The sequence below is a fragment of the Chanos chanos genome, chromosome 2 (genome assembly GCF_902362185.1).
Source record: "Chanos chanos chromosome 2, fChaCha1.1, whole genome shotgun sequence".
NCBI classification, from domain to species: domain Eukaryota; kingdom Metazoa; phylum Chordata; class Actinopteri; order Gonorynchiformes; family Chanidae; genus Chanos; species Chanos chanos.
In genome coordinates, this window is record NC_044496.1 from 28,666,887 (window position 1) to 28,683,947 (window position 17,061).

The 17,061-nt window shown below is 41.6% G+C and overlaps 1 protein-coding gene across 1 annotated transcript in view; it reads left to right on the top strand.

The window, feature by feature from the left end:
• Window positions 1–6,125: 6,125 nt before the first annotated feature.
• myo7aa (myosin VIIAa) overlaps window positions 6,126–17,061 on the top strand; it is a 36,782-nt gene continuing 25,846 nt past the window's right edge. Inside the window, exons 1-15 of the mRNA XM_030764614.1 lie at window positions 6,126–6,230; window positions 6,490–6,603; window positions 7,124–7,276; window positions 8,705–8,722; window positions 10,880–11,064; window positions 11,318–11,439; window positions 11,766–11,908; window positions 12,310–12,423; window positions 12,586–12,739; window positions 13,008–13,084; window positions 14,001–14,120; window positions 15,251–15,393; window positions 15,484–15,694; window positions 16,171–16,306; window positions 16,457–16,563. Of these exons, the coding sequence (XP_030620474.1) occupies window positions 6,126–6,230; window positions 6,490–6,603; window positions 7,124–7,276; window positions 8,705–8,722; window positions 10,880–11,064; window positions 11,318–11,439; window positions 11,766–11,908; window positions 12,310–12,423; window positions 12,586–12,739; window positions 13,008–13,084; window positions 14,001–14,120; window positions 15,251–15,393; window positions 15,484–15,694; window positions 16,171–16,306; window positions 16,457–16,563 (1,902 nt within the window). The remainder of the gene's footprint in view (window positions 6,231–6,489; window positions 6,604–7,123; window positions 7,277–8,704; window positions 8,723–10,879; window positions 11,065–11,317; window positions 11,440–11,765; window positions 11,909–12,309; window positions 12,424–12,585; window positions 12,740–13,007; window positions 13,085–14,000; window positions 14,121–15,250; window positions 15,394–15,483; window positions 15,695–16,170; window positions 16,307–16,456; window positions 16,564–17,061) is intronic.

The window sequence follows — 17,061 nt, forward strand, 5'->3', positions numbered from 1 at the left end:
AGACCTCAGGGCCAGTGTGTGTGTGTGTGTGTGTGTGTGTGTGTGTGTATGTGTCTCTCTCTCTCTCTCTCTTTCTCTCTCTCTCTCTCTCTCTCTCTCTCTGTGTAAGTGTGAGTATGAGTCAAATGGAAATACAAGCAAAATTTGTTTTGAACTTGGCAATACTTGACTGCAGACATAGCTTGGCCATTAATGTAGAACACTGTTTCTCAAACTATGGGGGACGAGGAAACTGCCAGGTTCCCGCTCCCTTGACTGAACTTCTTGCTTTGAAAATAGACATTTTTTTTCAAGATTGTAGAATGCTAAGCGTTCCTGCCTGCGAAAACTTGCTTAACATTCTAGGGTCTTGAATAAAATGTCACTATTTTCACCTGGTGAGTGACAGAAGCACTGAGCATAATTTGACTGCCGCAGCGGCTGGGCCCATAGTTTGAGAAACGCTGATGTAGAATACATGTGGAAGATGAAAAGGCCCTTCTTCTTCACTGATACGCCCAAAACATCTTCAATTTGTGATTGATGGGTTGTGTTGTTTTGTAGAACTTGGTGTGTGTGATTTCAAAGCTAAACTCAGTAATGTAATCATTTATTCAGCATTTTCTCTGCCAATGCCATTGTGTCCACCGCTACTGTGTCACTCAGTCTCTCTCTTTCCCTCTCCTATCTATCTATCTATCTATCTATCTATCTATCTATCTATCTATCTATCTATCTATCTATCTATCTATCTATCTATCTATCTATCTATCTATCTATCTATCTATCTATCTATCTATTTTATTTTCTGTCACTCCTACACAACCAGTAATCTCCCTTTCTGTCTTTCTCTCTCTCTCTCTTTCTCTTTCTTTTCCAGTGGCCTCACATGTTGACATCTGATGTCCAGGATTGAACTCAAACGCCTGAGCCATGGTCATTCTACAGCAGGTAACACAACTCAGTGCAAGATCTTATATCATTTCTGTGTATTTTCAGATGGGAGCGAGGTTGAGACCTATTCATGTGGACATAATTGATCTGTAAGGCCTATGTGATGATGATGATGCACGCATAAGACAGAGATACAGAATACATGCCGGTCTGCCTTTACTGTATCTCTGACTGTGCCCTGGCACTTACACCATACAGTATATTTGTAGCAGCTACGTTGACACCTAGAGATGACAGAAGAGAAAAACGCATGGGGTGTAACAGCAGGTTAGAAGGTCAAGGTGACTGAAAGGACACAAGTAATACACTGTCACAATATACATTCAGATGGCTTGAATGCATTTGTCTGTGTCTGTGTGTGTTTGTGCGTGTGTGTGAAAGAGTTTGTTTTGTCTCTAGTTATGTTAGTTAGCAAAGACATTTCCTGTATTGGCAGTGTGACTCTGTTCCCTCCACACAGAAACACGCTGATCCAGAAATAGAACAGCCTCTGCACAGAAGCAGAACCTAAACACAGTTAAGCAATTATCACTAAGCTGATCAGAGTCTTCCTAGTCGCATCAAGTCACACTCATGGGTTCACCTCACTTCTGCTCTCTCTGTCTCTCTCTTCTTCTGTCAGTCTTTCTTTTTTTTCTTTTCCTCTCTCTCTCTCCAACTCTGTCTGTCTCTCTATTTTCCTTGTAATGTTTCTTTTCACGTATCTTGTGCATTCATTTAAATAAAACAACTGAATTTTGTACACAGTGGGATAAAGTCCCCCTCTTTTCTGTAAAGCTTCAAGTACCATACTCATCTGTACACTGTAAGACAGTTTGTACATGTCCCTACCTAATTCTGCCATGACAGTTCCTGTTTTCACTATGACCAGATGACTCAAGCAGATCTTTATGTTTTTGGAGGTACATTTGTATTGCATGCTTGTATCATACAGAGTAGGTCCCAGTCACCGTGGGCAGTGCCCGTATGTGTAGGGGCAGTGCCACGGTCCACTGGTGAGAACTCACAGGCACCTTCGCAGAATGGGCTTCATACTCTCACCCATTAAAAACATGGAGTGTAACCTGCTTCATGGGCCAATCAGTCTCATCTTTTCTGTTTCTCTGGCTCCCATTTATGTCACATCTCAGACTGGAAGTGTGTTTCATCACATTACTCATTACGCTTTGTCATTGACTACATGACTACTGTATCAGTTGTCAGTAACACTAATAGGTTTCATGGGGAGTTTTCTACTGTATTTACACGTTGGCATAGGATGCATCTCTTTTAAGCCCACACACAAAATAAGCCCCCCCCCTCACTTTGCACACACACCTGCAAAGAGGCATGAAGTGAATCTTTGACTCACAGCCATAGTTTGTTTTTGCGGCTGAAACAAACAGACAACGTTTTTCCAGGCTGCTAGCCCCTGTACTGCCTTGCTCATCTCCACAGAATGCGGAGTTCGGCTGATCACCCTTTCACTGGGTCTAATTGTCTTTGACAACAGCCTCTGTTTCAGAGCGGGGGGCACAAGACGGCCAAAAGCAGGCACTTTTTTGGGATGTCCGCATTTACACAGACAGATGGCTGTGTGAACTATCCGTTCCTCCCCCATCCTAATGAACTTCATGTTCTCTGCCAGGGACCAGGCAGACAGGAGAACCCAGTCTAAGGCTGTGTGTAGGGGATAAGACACTGGGAGAAGGAGTCAAATGCTAACAGGCGTTAAGGAAAAAAAGGAGATTGGTCTCAGACTTGTAAGGTCACGCAGAGTGCTCTTGTGAACTTGGCATGTGGTTGTTATGGCGATGAGCAGACCTATGAGAGACCGTAGGATTCTGGAGGGCGGGGACAGAGACAAACGCAGACTAAGCTACAGGTGTCCCTCTCTCATACAGGTAAGCAAAACCTGTTGGTATAGGACGACATCTACTGCATAAATATCATCATATATTGCACCATGCATGATTTTCCTGGTATGAAGTTTGGTCTATATGTGAAATAGGAGGAAGTGGAAAGCATCATACACTGCAAAGTATTTTTTCAGATGAGACACTGCCCCTTAGCCCTGTTGGTAGTGTTGCATAGTGTGACTGTGTGGTTTAAGGGTTCTGTTATACTAAAGTTAGCTTTGATTACTTATCATGTTGTGACTGAAGCTCGAACTGATCAGTATACAGAAAATCATCATTTTTTTTATGTCTGGCCGTATTATGCATTAAAGCTTTTTCTCCTGAACACTGTGGCCTGTTCACATCTCTGCGGGCTTAACTTTCTGTCCTTCCTCACAAACGTGGGATGTGGCGGGATGAAAACAGCCCTGCCCAGAATGAAGGCTAGTCACGCAAGGCAATGTGAGGCACAAGAACAAACTGACAACATAAACAAGCTCTTCATGGTCTATGGTCATTCTGTGGAAAGAATGATGGGGTGATGGGATTTCATCATTCTGTCCCCAACACAGTAGAGAGAGAGAGAGAGAGAGAGAGAGAGAGAGAGGGAGAGGGAGAGAGAGAACGAGAGTCTCCTGGAAGAAAGAACAACAAAGCCTGGAGGGAAAATAGCATTTAATTACTCATTTTGCAGGGGGAAACAGGAGGTTAGTTTGGTCTGTTTGGATTGTTGTCCAGCAGTGTTGTTTTGAAAACAGGTCTATTATAATTTTAGATTATATCATTGAGCTGCTTTGTTCTGGTGAGAAGCACAGAAGCTGAATTCACTGTCATTCATAGGTTTTTATAGGTTTACTTAAGAAGGAGTCAGCTGTCACCTTAATCAGACAAACTGGTCTCTTTTTCTGACTGACCTTCAAATGTATTCTCATCTAAATGCTAATCAGCTCCAGTGCAGTTAATGTAGACAAGATGTCTGAAATGTCACCTTCTCCTACAACAGTATTTCTTTTTTTGTAAAGAGAAAGTGTCCACCCATCCCCCATCCACCCCCTTCCATTCCTTTCCTGGCTGAATGTCAAGCCTTCGCCAACTGAATTGTTCATAAGAACGTCAGTGTAATTTATGAATGTAACAGCAACATAAAATTACTTTCTATTTGCAGCCACAAACAAGACTGATATGATGTGTGCTGCCTTACCACCAGGAGGGGGCAGTCTGTCACCTCGTACATACTACCTTTCCCCAAAGGTTTGCAGGCTGCCGACAAGACGTGTTAGGATGGAGGGGGCCAGTGTGCAGTCTTAAGGCAAATAACTGACCAGTTCTAACAATCTCTCTGTATTTGTGTGATGGTTGATAATATGGTAAAGTTGTACAGCACAGAACATCACAACTACAATTTATAATTTTCTTAGTTTCTCATAGACCCTTCAAAGGTAGCCTACCATGTGAAAGAGCAATATGTCACCAGAGTACATGACCGTTACGACAAAAGAGTCAACAATATTGACTAAAAAGAAGGCTACCCCCCTCCTTTTTTCAATTCAAGTGTTTTATACTTTGGGACAGAATTATTTTAAGACTAATGGCGTTTTGAGATCAGAGGCAATGTTATATTTATATAAGTATAATACGCCGTATATTAAAAATGGTTTAAAGAGTCACAACTGGTATTCCGTGTGCTTAAATTTGTAATTGGTTGTGAGAAAATGAAGTGATAAAACCAGCGAACTTTTGTGTTCACAGGTCAGCGCCTGTATGTAGTCAGTCAGGGCGTAACACTGATAACGCAGTTATATTATTTGCAACAGATCAGTGACAGGATTAAATGAATCAAAACAAATGCGTGAGATCCTGCGTTGAATAACTAAACAACTCAAAGGCCTTATTCGTTTTACTCCACCTTATCTGATGCTTAAAGGACAGGGTGTGGCTTCAGATGGTCTGAATAGACAGGAAGCATTTTAAAATGAAATTAAAATGAATAAAGAAAGTATCTGTGACAACAACTGTATTCTTTACTATAACCGTAAGCTGATCTCAAATCATTCCAAACCATTTCATTGTTTTTTCCCTGTTCTGTTTGTGTCAGCTTCATTTGAAAGGCTTTTCATTTGCTTGTAGTTAATGAGCAGATATAGAGTGAGGAGAGGGCGGAGAGGAAAGGAAAGCAAACCCACATGTTGCTGTGGGATAAATAATTTAGACTGGTTACTAGGGCAGTGTCCATAACGCTGCTTGGCCACACCGATATCGGATGCGACAGCTGTGGCTGAGCGGTGTAGGGTTCACTCTTACCCAGGATTGACTAGCCTATGAGGATGTCTAATTAATTGAAAAGCTCTATATTTTCATGGGATCCACCATCACCACACCCACACCTTTCTCCACCTTCCCTACTTCCAAGCCTCTCTCAGACCTGTGATAGGTAACTGGCCCTGACCCACGGCTGGTGAACACATGTGCTGAGGAATGATATGAGGACAGAGTGAGACAGAGAGAGAGAGAGACAGAGAGAAAGAGAGAGAGAGAGAGAGAGAGAGAGAGGGAGAGAGAGAGAGAGAGAGAGAGAGAGAGAGAGAGAGAGACTAGTATAACAATAAATTGAGGCAGACAAGTGCAAGGAGCTATGTACCTTGGATAAATAGGGATTAGTATTAGTAAGAGAAAGAGAAAAGATATTATAGAGAAAAAGAGTCACCTCAGGATAGGCAGATTCATACTAGCTTAGACATATTACAAACATATCAGGACCAGGAAACAGAAGATAAAAGGAAAATTGAAACAGAGATTAAGAGAAGACAGAGAAGGACAGTGCACAGATATGGATGGTTGGAGAAATACCCATAGAGAACTAAAGGAGACATTGTGGGATGATGAGGGGCCAGGAACCCAAGTCTAGACAGTGGGACAAGCCCTGAGTCTCAGATTCAGTTTCGTCAGAACATTAGTGGAGTGCTGGGCCACAGGTCTGATTACATCACGTAACAAGACGTGTGTCTAAGGAGCTCGGCCAGACAGACAGGGATAAAGCAAAGACTGGGGTCTGTTCGTTTTTTTGTTTGTCGTTTTTATTTTTAACTTTGCCGTTGGGACCCTGGGGAGAGTGACTGTGTTTTGATAATATCCTATGTCTTTTTTGTCTGCTGGAGGCAGAGCTTGTGTTTAAATGACCAGACACAGCTGCAACACAACACACACCTGCTGAGGAAGTGAGTGTGTGAGTGTGTACTGGTTACTGTGGGTGACAGGGCTCCTCTGGTTCCCAGTGTTTTTGGGTGAATGAATGGATGAGAGTTTGCTTTTTGGAGAATGTATAAGCGACGGGATTACGTTGAGCTGTATGAGAAAGACCAGGCAAAATGGGCACTGCTGCGCAACGTCAACACCGTGTTCAAACACACAACGCTTTTACCGGTACGTGTGTGTGTCTGAACTGTGCTAACACTTTATGTGAAAATGGGAACCTGTGAAGCTCAAGTTTTTGTTCACTTAAGATGTCATTTAAAATGATTCAAGCTTTTCCCAGCAGTCATGTGGTGTAGTCATTCGCCAATGATGCCACTTTTTTCTCTTTTGCCCTTCTTTCTTTCTTTCTTTCTTTCTTTCTTTCTTTCTTTCTTTCTTTCTTTCTCCCTAAAAGCATTCACCATCTCAAAATTCTTTTGTGTTACAGGGCGACTATGTCTGGTTGGACCTCAAGACTGGACGGGAGTTTGAGGTTCCGATCGGTGCCGTGGTCAAACTCTGCGATTCGGGTCAGATCCAGGTTGTGGATGATGAAGGCAATGTAAGTTACTTATCTGGACAATGCCTGAACGTGTCTATAATGTCTACAGTGTGGCTGAAGATTTGGTGTTCTGGTACTCTGTGGTTTAATTTGTAGAATATAATTCTTTGGGGTAAATCTGTTACCTCTTAGCAGCAGAGATTCTTAGACACTGGATGGAGCTGGATGGATAATGACCTCTCTATTTCCTTCAACAAAATTAAAAAGAACTTTTCAAAATGATGATGTGTCATCTGATGTCTGTGAGAAAGTAACGATTATTTAGGGTCAAATTTTAAACCCATACAATTCATGTGCAGTATGCTGAGAATAGGCACATAGGCACAACAGTGCTTTGTCCTAGAGTATATTCTGACACAATTTAACAATTTTTTAATTTCTCCTGATAAGAGTATGTAGATATGACTGTATTGCTTTCATTTTCTCCACCTCTTATGGTGCATAACATATCAAGCTCTTAATTTTTGCATCTGCTTTCCTTTCTCGTCGAACATCATATGATCTTGGTTCTCTCCACCAGGAACACTGGATCTCTCCCCAAAATGCCACTAACATTAAACCCATGCACCCCACCTCTATCCATGGGGTGGAGGACATGATTCGTCTGGGGGATCTGAACGAGGCGGGAATCCTCCGAAACCTGCTCATACGCTACAGGGAGCATCTTATCTATGTAAGTCTGCTTCCATTTTCACTTCCATCTATAGACAGAAAGTGACAGGCCTTATACCTGTGTGCAAGAGGGACATTACCTGGATTTCTGTTTTGTGTCTGTTTTAGAGAAGTGTTTTAGTTTGTGGTTTTGTGTTAAAAGAGCACTGAAACTTTTGATTGATACACAGACTGTAATATAGTTAATAACCATGGCCATAGCAATAGTTTTAAACACCAGTGTTGTGTGGCACCAATACCTTGCACCAGAGACCTATCTTTCATAAGCAGCCACTCAGCCTGTTCACTGCTGTTCTGTGTCACCCAAGAAGAAGTGTGTCGTCTTATGTTTGGTCGTCTAAGACTCGCTGGAATCTCACCCCATGCCTCTTTTCTGAGAACAAGACACCTGTAGTTTGTTTTAAGCACATTTGTCAAATCAGAGACAAATAATAGGCTTGTTATTCAGTATCTAATGATGTAATAAGGATGTTTGTTTGACAGTATTCATTTTCTGTCATTGCCAAGATCATATTTGAGTGCTTTGGCATTTTTGTCTAAGTAGCATGTTTTGAAAGTTTAAGTATGGTAATCAAATGCTGTAGCTTTTCACAAACTGTGTGTGTGGATTTTATCCAACATGCTTTGGAGCGTCACCCCTCCCTCCACACTCAATACAGTATCACCATAAAGGGACATGCTCTGGTCAGACTTTGATCACACTGTTTGACTGCTGTTCTTCCTTTATGGATGAGTCACATCAGGAGTTCTAATTCTGTTAACGTGAGTTTTCTGAGATGAACTGTGAAAATCATTACTTGGTATTTGTTGTAAATTTGCAACATGTGTTGCTGTTGCTTGACTTTTTCAAGAAAATAAGCTTTGGTTGCATTTTTTTTCTGATTGTGTGAAATATTTGGTTTATTTTATCTATACTTTGAGCAGGAGATACTGTTTCTGCTAGTTACTGGTTGAAATTGTATTTTTTTAAAGGCAATTTTTCAGAAATTTTGTTCTAATTGTCAAACTTCAGAGGAGTTGATATTCATGAAGTGATTTGTACTTTTTGATGAATCCATACCTTGATTGTGTTGATTCATATTTGAGAAGCCTGTGGAGTACTGTGTCACTGAGATTTTTGTACAGGCTAAAAAACTTCAGGTCAGGGGCTCAGTTCTTTGCAGTAGTATTAAATATGGCTAGTTCTAATGTTCTGTTTTGTTTTGATTGAATTTTTTTACTGATTCTGAGGATGTTCTCATAAACTATGGACCGCTAATTCTGAGTTTCCAACTTTTAGAAGGGACAACTGAGGGACCTATTAGCGTAGGATTGGTTTTCTGGGTTTTAGCTTATCTCTCTCCCAATCTGTCGCCCCTTATCTCCTGTCCTTGATCAACCCTTCTTGCTGTGTTCATTTCTCTCTGCCTCTGACTCTGGCTTTGTGAAGACTAACTGTGGAGGGAGGGTAAGTACGGAGACCTCACGCATGGTTGGTCACTGTACATACTCACCCTCATTGTATGAGAGCAAACACATTTACATCAGCCTCTTCATTTCAGCACCGCCCCATCACCCGCGGTAACAGGACACTGATGCCACTGCCGTTTGTCACACCGCCATCTGAAAGATGAGATGTGCATCCGCTCTTCTCCCATCTCCAACCACCCCCCCCCCGCCCCCTTCTACCTGCCTTATTATCCCCTGCCTCCCAGTTTCATTTCATCACTGATCAGCTCAACAGGCTGAACTTGGCTCACTGCATGAACATCATCTGTGACATCTGAATGATTTCAGCAAGAGTGTGCTCACTATTCACTTGGCTTCAGAAAGTTCTACATCTGCCACCCTTGGTGATGGATGCAATTACAGGTTAACAGAACGTGGTTTTGACAGAACGTGGTTTTGACAGAGTTGTGAACCCACATGTTTTTGCTGTTGCATGGCTAAATGGATGCATGCATGCTCAGATCCAGTTACCTAAACATTCATGTATGTAGTGAGTCCCCTCATATCTTTGTAAAAATAGACGATCCCATTTCACATCATACGTGTCTTGTTTCACAATAATGACACGTCTACATTAGTTACACTGGAGGGTGTAGCTGTGACATTGAACTCGCATTTGCATTTATAAGTCAAAGCAGAGTACCTTTTCTCTCACCATACAAAGCAGTTCTAGTGTTACTTTTGGAATCTAAGATTAAATTCACACAGAAAAATGAGAAATGTCTACTTTTTTGTGAGCCTAATTATCGAAATGAGAACAGCTTGATATTTTTCATCTTCTTGACAGCCTCTTCTACATTATTTTATGAAAACTGCACACTTCGGATGACTTTTCGACTTTCGTTAGCTTTGCCACACGAGCCACATATTGGAACTCCAGCATTAACCTCTTAACAATGCTTAGCCTTCCTCACTTAGCTATGCCAGTGCATAAGTGTGTCTGTGGTAGCTAAGACGTGTAATTTTGTATCTTTGTGCTTCTAGTTCTCTTGTCCAGTTTCGCTTGTAGTTGATAGGACTTGTCGCACACAATAGCATACATTTTTAAATTCACATTGAGAGAGTGAGAAGCACAGACGGCAGATGGGAAAGCATATGTGGACACCACCTTAACTGCTCCGTGTGATCAGAGGAAGGTACACATCAAGCAAGTTGTACTTTGTGAACTTTAAAAGCCATAAAGTTGTAAAGTTTGAAACGATGCAGCCAAGGAACTGAAAGTGGACAATATGGGTGAGAACATTGTCCCACCTGTATTCTGATATCCTCCTGAGTATACCGAGATAAAACATTCACTAACAGTTCGCTGAGTTACCAAGAAAAGAAAAAAACACAGGCAGAATGTCCTCTGCAGTTAAAACATATGACCTCCTAACAACCTCCCCGTTACTCTGACAATTTAAAAGTTTAGTAGTCCCTCTAAGACTTATGGGAAATTGCTGTGTGTAACAAATTGGTACCTTTATCATGATGTCTTCGTGCATGTAATATACAAACAGCTTTTGCAGAGCTAAACTCATCTGGATTTTCTGCTAGATATTTTACTGCAATAAGGAAACATGAGAAAGTGGCTGTGACAGCAGGGGTTTCTCTCATGTCAATCTCTATCAAACAGACAATCACACATGTACACATGTACACATGTACACATGTCTGTCGATGACCAGTACATACTGTATGTGAGGTAAGAGGACCTGCCTTTGCAGGTCAGGTTGGGGCTTTTCAGTATTTAGGATTCATACAAAGACATTCTCTATGAGACTGAAACAACTCATTCAACCGTGGGAATGCACGGAAACAGTGATTATTTCCACAGACTCACACTGTAACATCATTAGATAATTACACAGGCAATGGAGACAAATGAGCCTAAACTGGGACTTGATCATTTTCATTGTAAATTTCATTGAATGAATATTCGGACAGATCCTGCCACAGAATTAATGCACAACTGGATCCAGCTTTTCAAACAATATTAAATACAAACAAGTATTAGATGAGATGTGTTTTTAATTGCATGAGTATGTGGGGTCACTGTGAAACTCTACATATAAAAAGCATTTTGTGTTCATCACACTCTGTCTGTGTTTAACCTTTGAGCTCTGACTTTTTGTAGACATACACGGGGTCGATCTTGGTGGCAGTGAACCCTTACCAGCTTCTGCCCATCTACACCGCAGACCAGATCCGCCTCTACACCAACAAGAAGATCGGAGAAATGCCCCCGCATATTTTTGCCATCGCAGACAACTGTTACTTCAACATGCAGCGCAATAACAAGGACCAGTGCTGTATTATTAGGTGCACAGACTGTGTTTGTTGTTGTTGTTTCTTTGTTTGTTGTTGTTTCTTTGTTTGTTGTTGTTTGTTGAATTATTCTGTTACAGAACATACTGATTTCCTTGACATGCATTAAGAGCAGGTTGTGTATTTATATGTGTCTTTATGAATGTAAGAGTGTGAGTCTCTGTAACTGAGAGAAAAAAACATTGCTGTGTGGTTGTTATATCTGCACCTTTACGCTTTACCTGTGTTCATGTCTGTGTGTCCTCAGTGGTGAATCTGGAGCGGGGAAGACAGAGAGCACAAAGCTCATCCTGCAGTTCCTGGCTGCTATCAGTGGGCAGCACTCCTGGATAGAGCAGCAGGTGCTGGAAGCCAACCCCATCCTGGAGGGTATGTGCTCTGCGGTTGACTAATTCCTCTGGTTATGTTTGTCCGTAACAGCGAGACCTTTAAAGGCATCTGATCTATTATACTGGATGTGTTTGTGCCACATATGAGAACAAACTGGAGGTACTGTAACATGAATGCAAAAACACCTTTTACTCATAGAAAGTCTTTATAAGCACTGTGCGTGTTGTGGATGCTGTGGATGCTTTCCTACATGTGTATAAAAATAAGAAGTCTCATAATTGCCTCTTTGGCTAAGGGATATGATGTCCTGGCAGGACTGTGAGGAAACACTGAAATGTAACAACACAAGCATTTTTGTCCAACAGCTTTTGGGAATGCCAAGACCATCCGGAATGACAATTCCAGTCGGTTTGGGAAGTATATTGACATTCACTTTAACAAGAGAGGAGCTATTGAGGGGGCCAAGATTGAACAGTACTTGCTGGAAAAGTCCAGGGTGTGTCGGCAGGTATACGGAATTCTCTGATTGTGAAAATTTGTCCAGAATTTCATTGAATCCAAATATCTCTATAACTGACCTTATGAAATAATTTGTGTTATCTCTCACACAACTTAATCATTTTGTCTTACTACCTTAAATTTGAATAAACATCTTAATTGAAACAAACAAAGAAAAAAGAAATGATGGAGCCTTCAGGTGATGTGATAAAGAGAGGGAGCCATGTGACATGATGACCTAACTCTCAGTCACATGCTCATCTGGACTAGATCTGATGATTTGATCTGTGTTCAGTAAGGTAGCGGGACTTCAGTGTTGTACAAGAAAAAAAAAATCTTTAGACTCTTTCTCTTTCTCTGTGCCTCAGTCTCTCTCACTCTCTCTCTCCCCCTTCCTGTCTCTGTCTGGAGGCTCGAGATGAGCGGAATTACCACATATTCTACTGTATGCTGGAGGGCATGACCACAGAACAGAAGAAAAAACTGGGCCTTGGCAAAGCCAAAGACTACACCTACCTCACTATCGTAAGTGACAGTTTCAGTCTAACACATTAGCAAGTATGACACTGTGTCATTCGTGAAGAAAAAAAAAATGTAACTGTCATTGCAGTGAACTCATTTGGCGTTATGATTGTGTCCTGGCCTTATCTTTTTTTTTCCCAATTGTTTTCCTGTTTGTTTTCCCAGGGTGAGTGTACGGAGTGTGAGGGCAGGAATGATCAGAAGGAATATTCAAACATCTGCTCTGCCATGAAGGTTCTGATGTTCACAGACAAAGAGAACTGGGAGATCTCTAAGCTCCTGGCCTCCATTCTGCACATGGGAAACCTACGCTACGAAAGTGAGAGAGACTGCAGAAATACAGACAGTCTGTTTCAGTGTTTCCACACTCCAGTTCTCAGCATCCACATGCTAGATCCACAGAGTCCATACATCATTAACAACACTGATTCAACTAAACCATCAAGCCTGTACTGGAATAGATAAAATGTCTTGTTGATTCTCTGAACTGGATCTGGAAAACTGATATATCATAAATATATAGCCATGTATTTGTTTTATTAGTATTTTTTTAAAATATTTTTTGCAATGTCATCTTTGTCTCCCAGCTCGTACTTATGACAATTTGGATGCATGTGAGATTGTGCGATGCCCAGATCTGACAATGGCTGCTACACTGTTAGAGGTATGAAACTGGGTTCTTTGAAATTTTGGTTGTTCTGTGATTGTTGTAAAATTTGTTGCTATGGTTACTGAAGAGTTCTACACCACCAGGTTAAGGCTCATTGCAAACACCAGTGCAATAATGTTTGTCAGCCTGCATTATCAAGGAAGATGTCATCATTGTAATTGGCTATTTTCACTGATCAAATACATATGACTAAATAATCAGTTGGGCCACATGTGTAACTCCAATACCTCTTCTTTATGAAATATGGATGCACACTATCACCCAGAGTAATATGATTACAAAAACACACCACATAATATTTATCTTAGAATAGCATTAATATCTTTTACATCTGTTGACATTAACTTCTTGCATGTCATCATCCAGTTTGCTGCTGTAGAGTATAAGCTCCGTCCGGCTGGTGATCACTGGTACTGCTGTTGTGCGTTGGGGCTCAGGGTGGGTTACGTAATCTTGACCGGCTCCTTTAGGTGAAGCGTAGGTCACTGACATGACACAGTGGCATGTGAGGGAAGATTAGCTGTTGCATGAGGGTCTTACAGGAAATCTGATGCTAGGAAGGAGCCAGCTGTGAAGGCAGGGTGGATGTGAGCGCCCCCTAGTGACAGCACAAATCGTGAGATATCATCATGATCACTGGCCTGCATGCAGGACATAGACTCTCTAATTCATGGAAAAACATGGTGTGCATACAAAGTGTTGAATCATGTGAATCATGAGTTAAATTACAACATTCATGAAATGAATGTGTAATTTTAAATGTTACTTACAACAGTTCTAAACAGTTTGTGTTGGCATTGCTTGTTTTTTATTTCACTTGGAGGTCAGTCATTTGTAATTGTTGGCTGAGGTATGTTGGCAGTTGGCATAAGGTGTGTGTAACGGTGTGGGGCGTGTTTTCTCCGTGCAGGTCGATCCAAAGGATTTAATGAACTGTCTGACCAGTCGGACCATCATCACTCGTGGCGAGACGGTCTCCACGCCGCTCAGCATGGAGCAGGCCCTGGACGTGCGAGACGCCTTCGTTAAGGTGAAACTCTGACTTGGTCTCTTTTCCTTCCCTCCACTTACTCACTGTACACTTCCTCGGCCCACTCTCTCATTTCCCGTCTCCTGTCAGATAGCTCTCTCACTCCACATTCAACATGTGGCGCTTTAGGCTCAGCCTCGAGGGTGAGAGAGGGCTCTGCAAGGTTCTACACATCTGTCCTAACAAGGTCTCCGCAGCAGAGCTCTGATGGTGTGGGCTGAGCAGGAGAGATGCAGCTCAGCCACTAACTGTTTCACTTTGTTTTTTATTTCTCATCTGTGAGCAAAGCTGTTGCTGTAAAATCTCAACAGGTCAAACAACAGCGATTACTGTAGAGCCTGGAAACTGCAACAGGCCTCAGATCTGGTAATCTTACATAAACAGGCACAAAACACAATAAAACACAAAGCCAGCTGTGCCACCTGAAAGCACTGCATGAACCTCTGTTTTAGCTCAAGTTTTTTTTAAAAACGCATGTTCATCAAAATATCCAAAAGGAGAAGAGCTAATGGAGTTTCTTGTGTGATATACTTGACTTTTGGCTCAAGTTGTCTGCTTTGTAGAATATCTCCCCTCTGATGGCTGTCTCATCAGCGTTTGTCTGTGGTGCTCTCTTAACGCATGAAAGAAAATGATCAACACATACATATCCTGCAAAGGAGAATGTTGTCATACATGAAACACAGTGGCCTTTTTCATATAGTGAACAATACTAATGCAGAACCTCCAGTTAGAGATCAATAGAGTTATTGTTCTCTATCACATCTAATCCGTTCAACAGCCTCAGTTGTGATGGGTGCTGCAGATGAGTGACTTAATATTTTTTGTCATAACAAAAAGGGCCATATCAGTTCCTTTGCAAGGCCCCACAGAACTTTTGACTTTAACTCAATGCAGCATGTTATGGTTGATTGTTAAATTGGGGCCATAACAGCTCTTATCACCACAAAACAGAGCACCACCCGCTGAGAGTTGGCTATACCACCAAATTTCTCACAAAAACCATTTAAGGTTTTTATGAGTAACTCCTCATGTCATTTTGGTCACTTTATGCCAGTCCGTAGATTTCTATGAATCTGGATGTATGTGAATCATTCCAACATGCAATTGGATGTTTATTTGTGTGGTAGGGGATATACGGCCGGCTGTTTGTGTGGATTGTGGAGAAGATTAATGCAGCCATTTACAAGCCTCCCTCCACGGCGCCCAAGGCTGCCCGGCGCTCCATCGGCCTGCTGGACATCTTCGGATTCGAGAACTTTACCATTAATAGGTGGGACATCCACAGAGTTCATTACATATTCACTGTTTATTCTGAAGTCTTTGGTGAACCCATAACCTCCATTTTCTCACTCTCCTGTAGCTTTGAGCAGCTCTGTATTAACTTTGCCAACGAGAATCTGCAGCAGTTCTTCGTCCGCCATGTTTTCAAACTGGAGCAAGAGGAGTACAACCTGGAGAACATCAACTGGCAGCATATTGAATTCACTGACAACCAGGACGCTCTGGACATGATTGCCATCAAACCCATGAACATCATCTCCCTCATCGACGAGGAGAGCAAGTTCCCTAAAGTGAGTGTCAGAGAAGGAGAGGAAAGAGACTGGTGGGAATGAAGAGTTATAGTGGTGTTTGAGATAGCCCAGTAAATAGAGGTATACTGGTGATGGATACAGCCCAGTAAGCCAAGGTATACTGGTGAGGGAGACATCACGGTAATCCAAGCATTGTAGATTTGGTTTCTCAGTCTAATCTTTGCATGTGCTTAATGAAAAGACATGATTGGGTCCACTGATGACTGTGACTCCAGCTCCTGTGTCTATTCACATCATGACCCATTGTGTCAAATGATACAATAACGAAACCATAACAGTCTTGCAGAGTTCTGTTCACTTAGCCATCCTCTGAGTTCTCAGGATTCCCAAATGACAATGTGCCACTGGAAGACTAGAAGGAGACCCATAACATCTCTCTAATCTTTAATCTCTCTCTCTCTCTCTCTCTTTCTCTCTCTCTCTCTCCCTCTCTCTCGCTTTCTTTCTGTTGGCAGGGCACAGATACCACCATGCTTAACAAGCTGAACTACCAACACAAACTCAACACAAACTACATCCCGCCAAAAAACACATACGAGACCCAGTTTGGCATCCAACACTTTGCTGGCATCGTCTACTATGAGACAAGAGGTCAGTGAGGGATGAAATACCATTTTTTCTTTACAAAAAGCTCTGAATATGAATATGAGTGAGAGTGTTAGAGCTAAAACATTCCAAAGATGTGCCGTGTAAACAGGCTATAGTTGACAATCCATAATGTTGGCTCTAATAAACCCACAGGCTTTCTGGAGAAGAACAGAGACACGCTGCACGGTGACATTATCCAGCTGGTTCACTCCTCCAAGAACAAGTTCATCAAGCAGATCTTTCAGGCTGATGTCGCCATGGTAATGCGATACCACTAATACTAATGCTTAAGTTCCTCGTGAATTTCAATATTCTCTCCTCTTGATGCATTGGGGGCTTTAGCCGTGTTTCATCTGGTTGTATCTAATTATATTAAATTTAAGTCTAATTATCAACATTTTTTCCCACTGAGTGATATCTCTCAATGTAAATATATCACTAAAATCTTTGAAAACCTACCTTGTGAGTTTAAGAAAAGTTAAAATTGCTTCAGAATTTGAATTTGAAATGTCATTTGCCGGAAAAACATACTTTTAGATCAGAAGTGAATGCAGTGTTTGGTTAGCAGTCTGTCTCTGATATTACCAGGAATTTATTGTTGTGGCCAACACTGAATATCAATGCTTTCAACAGTTTTCCATAGTGGTAGTGAGACATGTGTCTGGCTGTGACTATGTCTGTGTGTTTCTCTCTTATCTCTCTTTCATAACAACAATGAGAACATCAATAACAAAATAATAATAAATTCATGTTTGCCT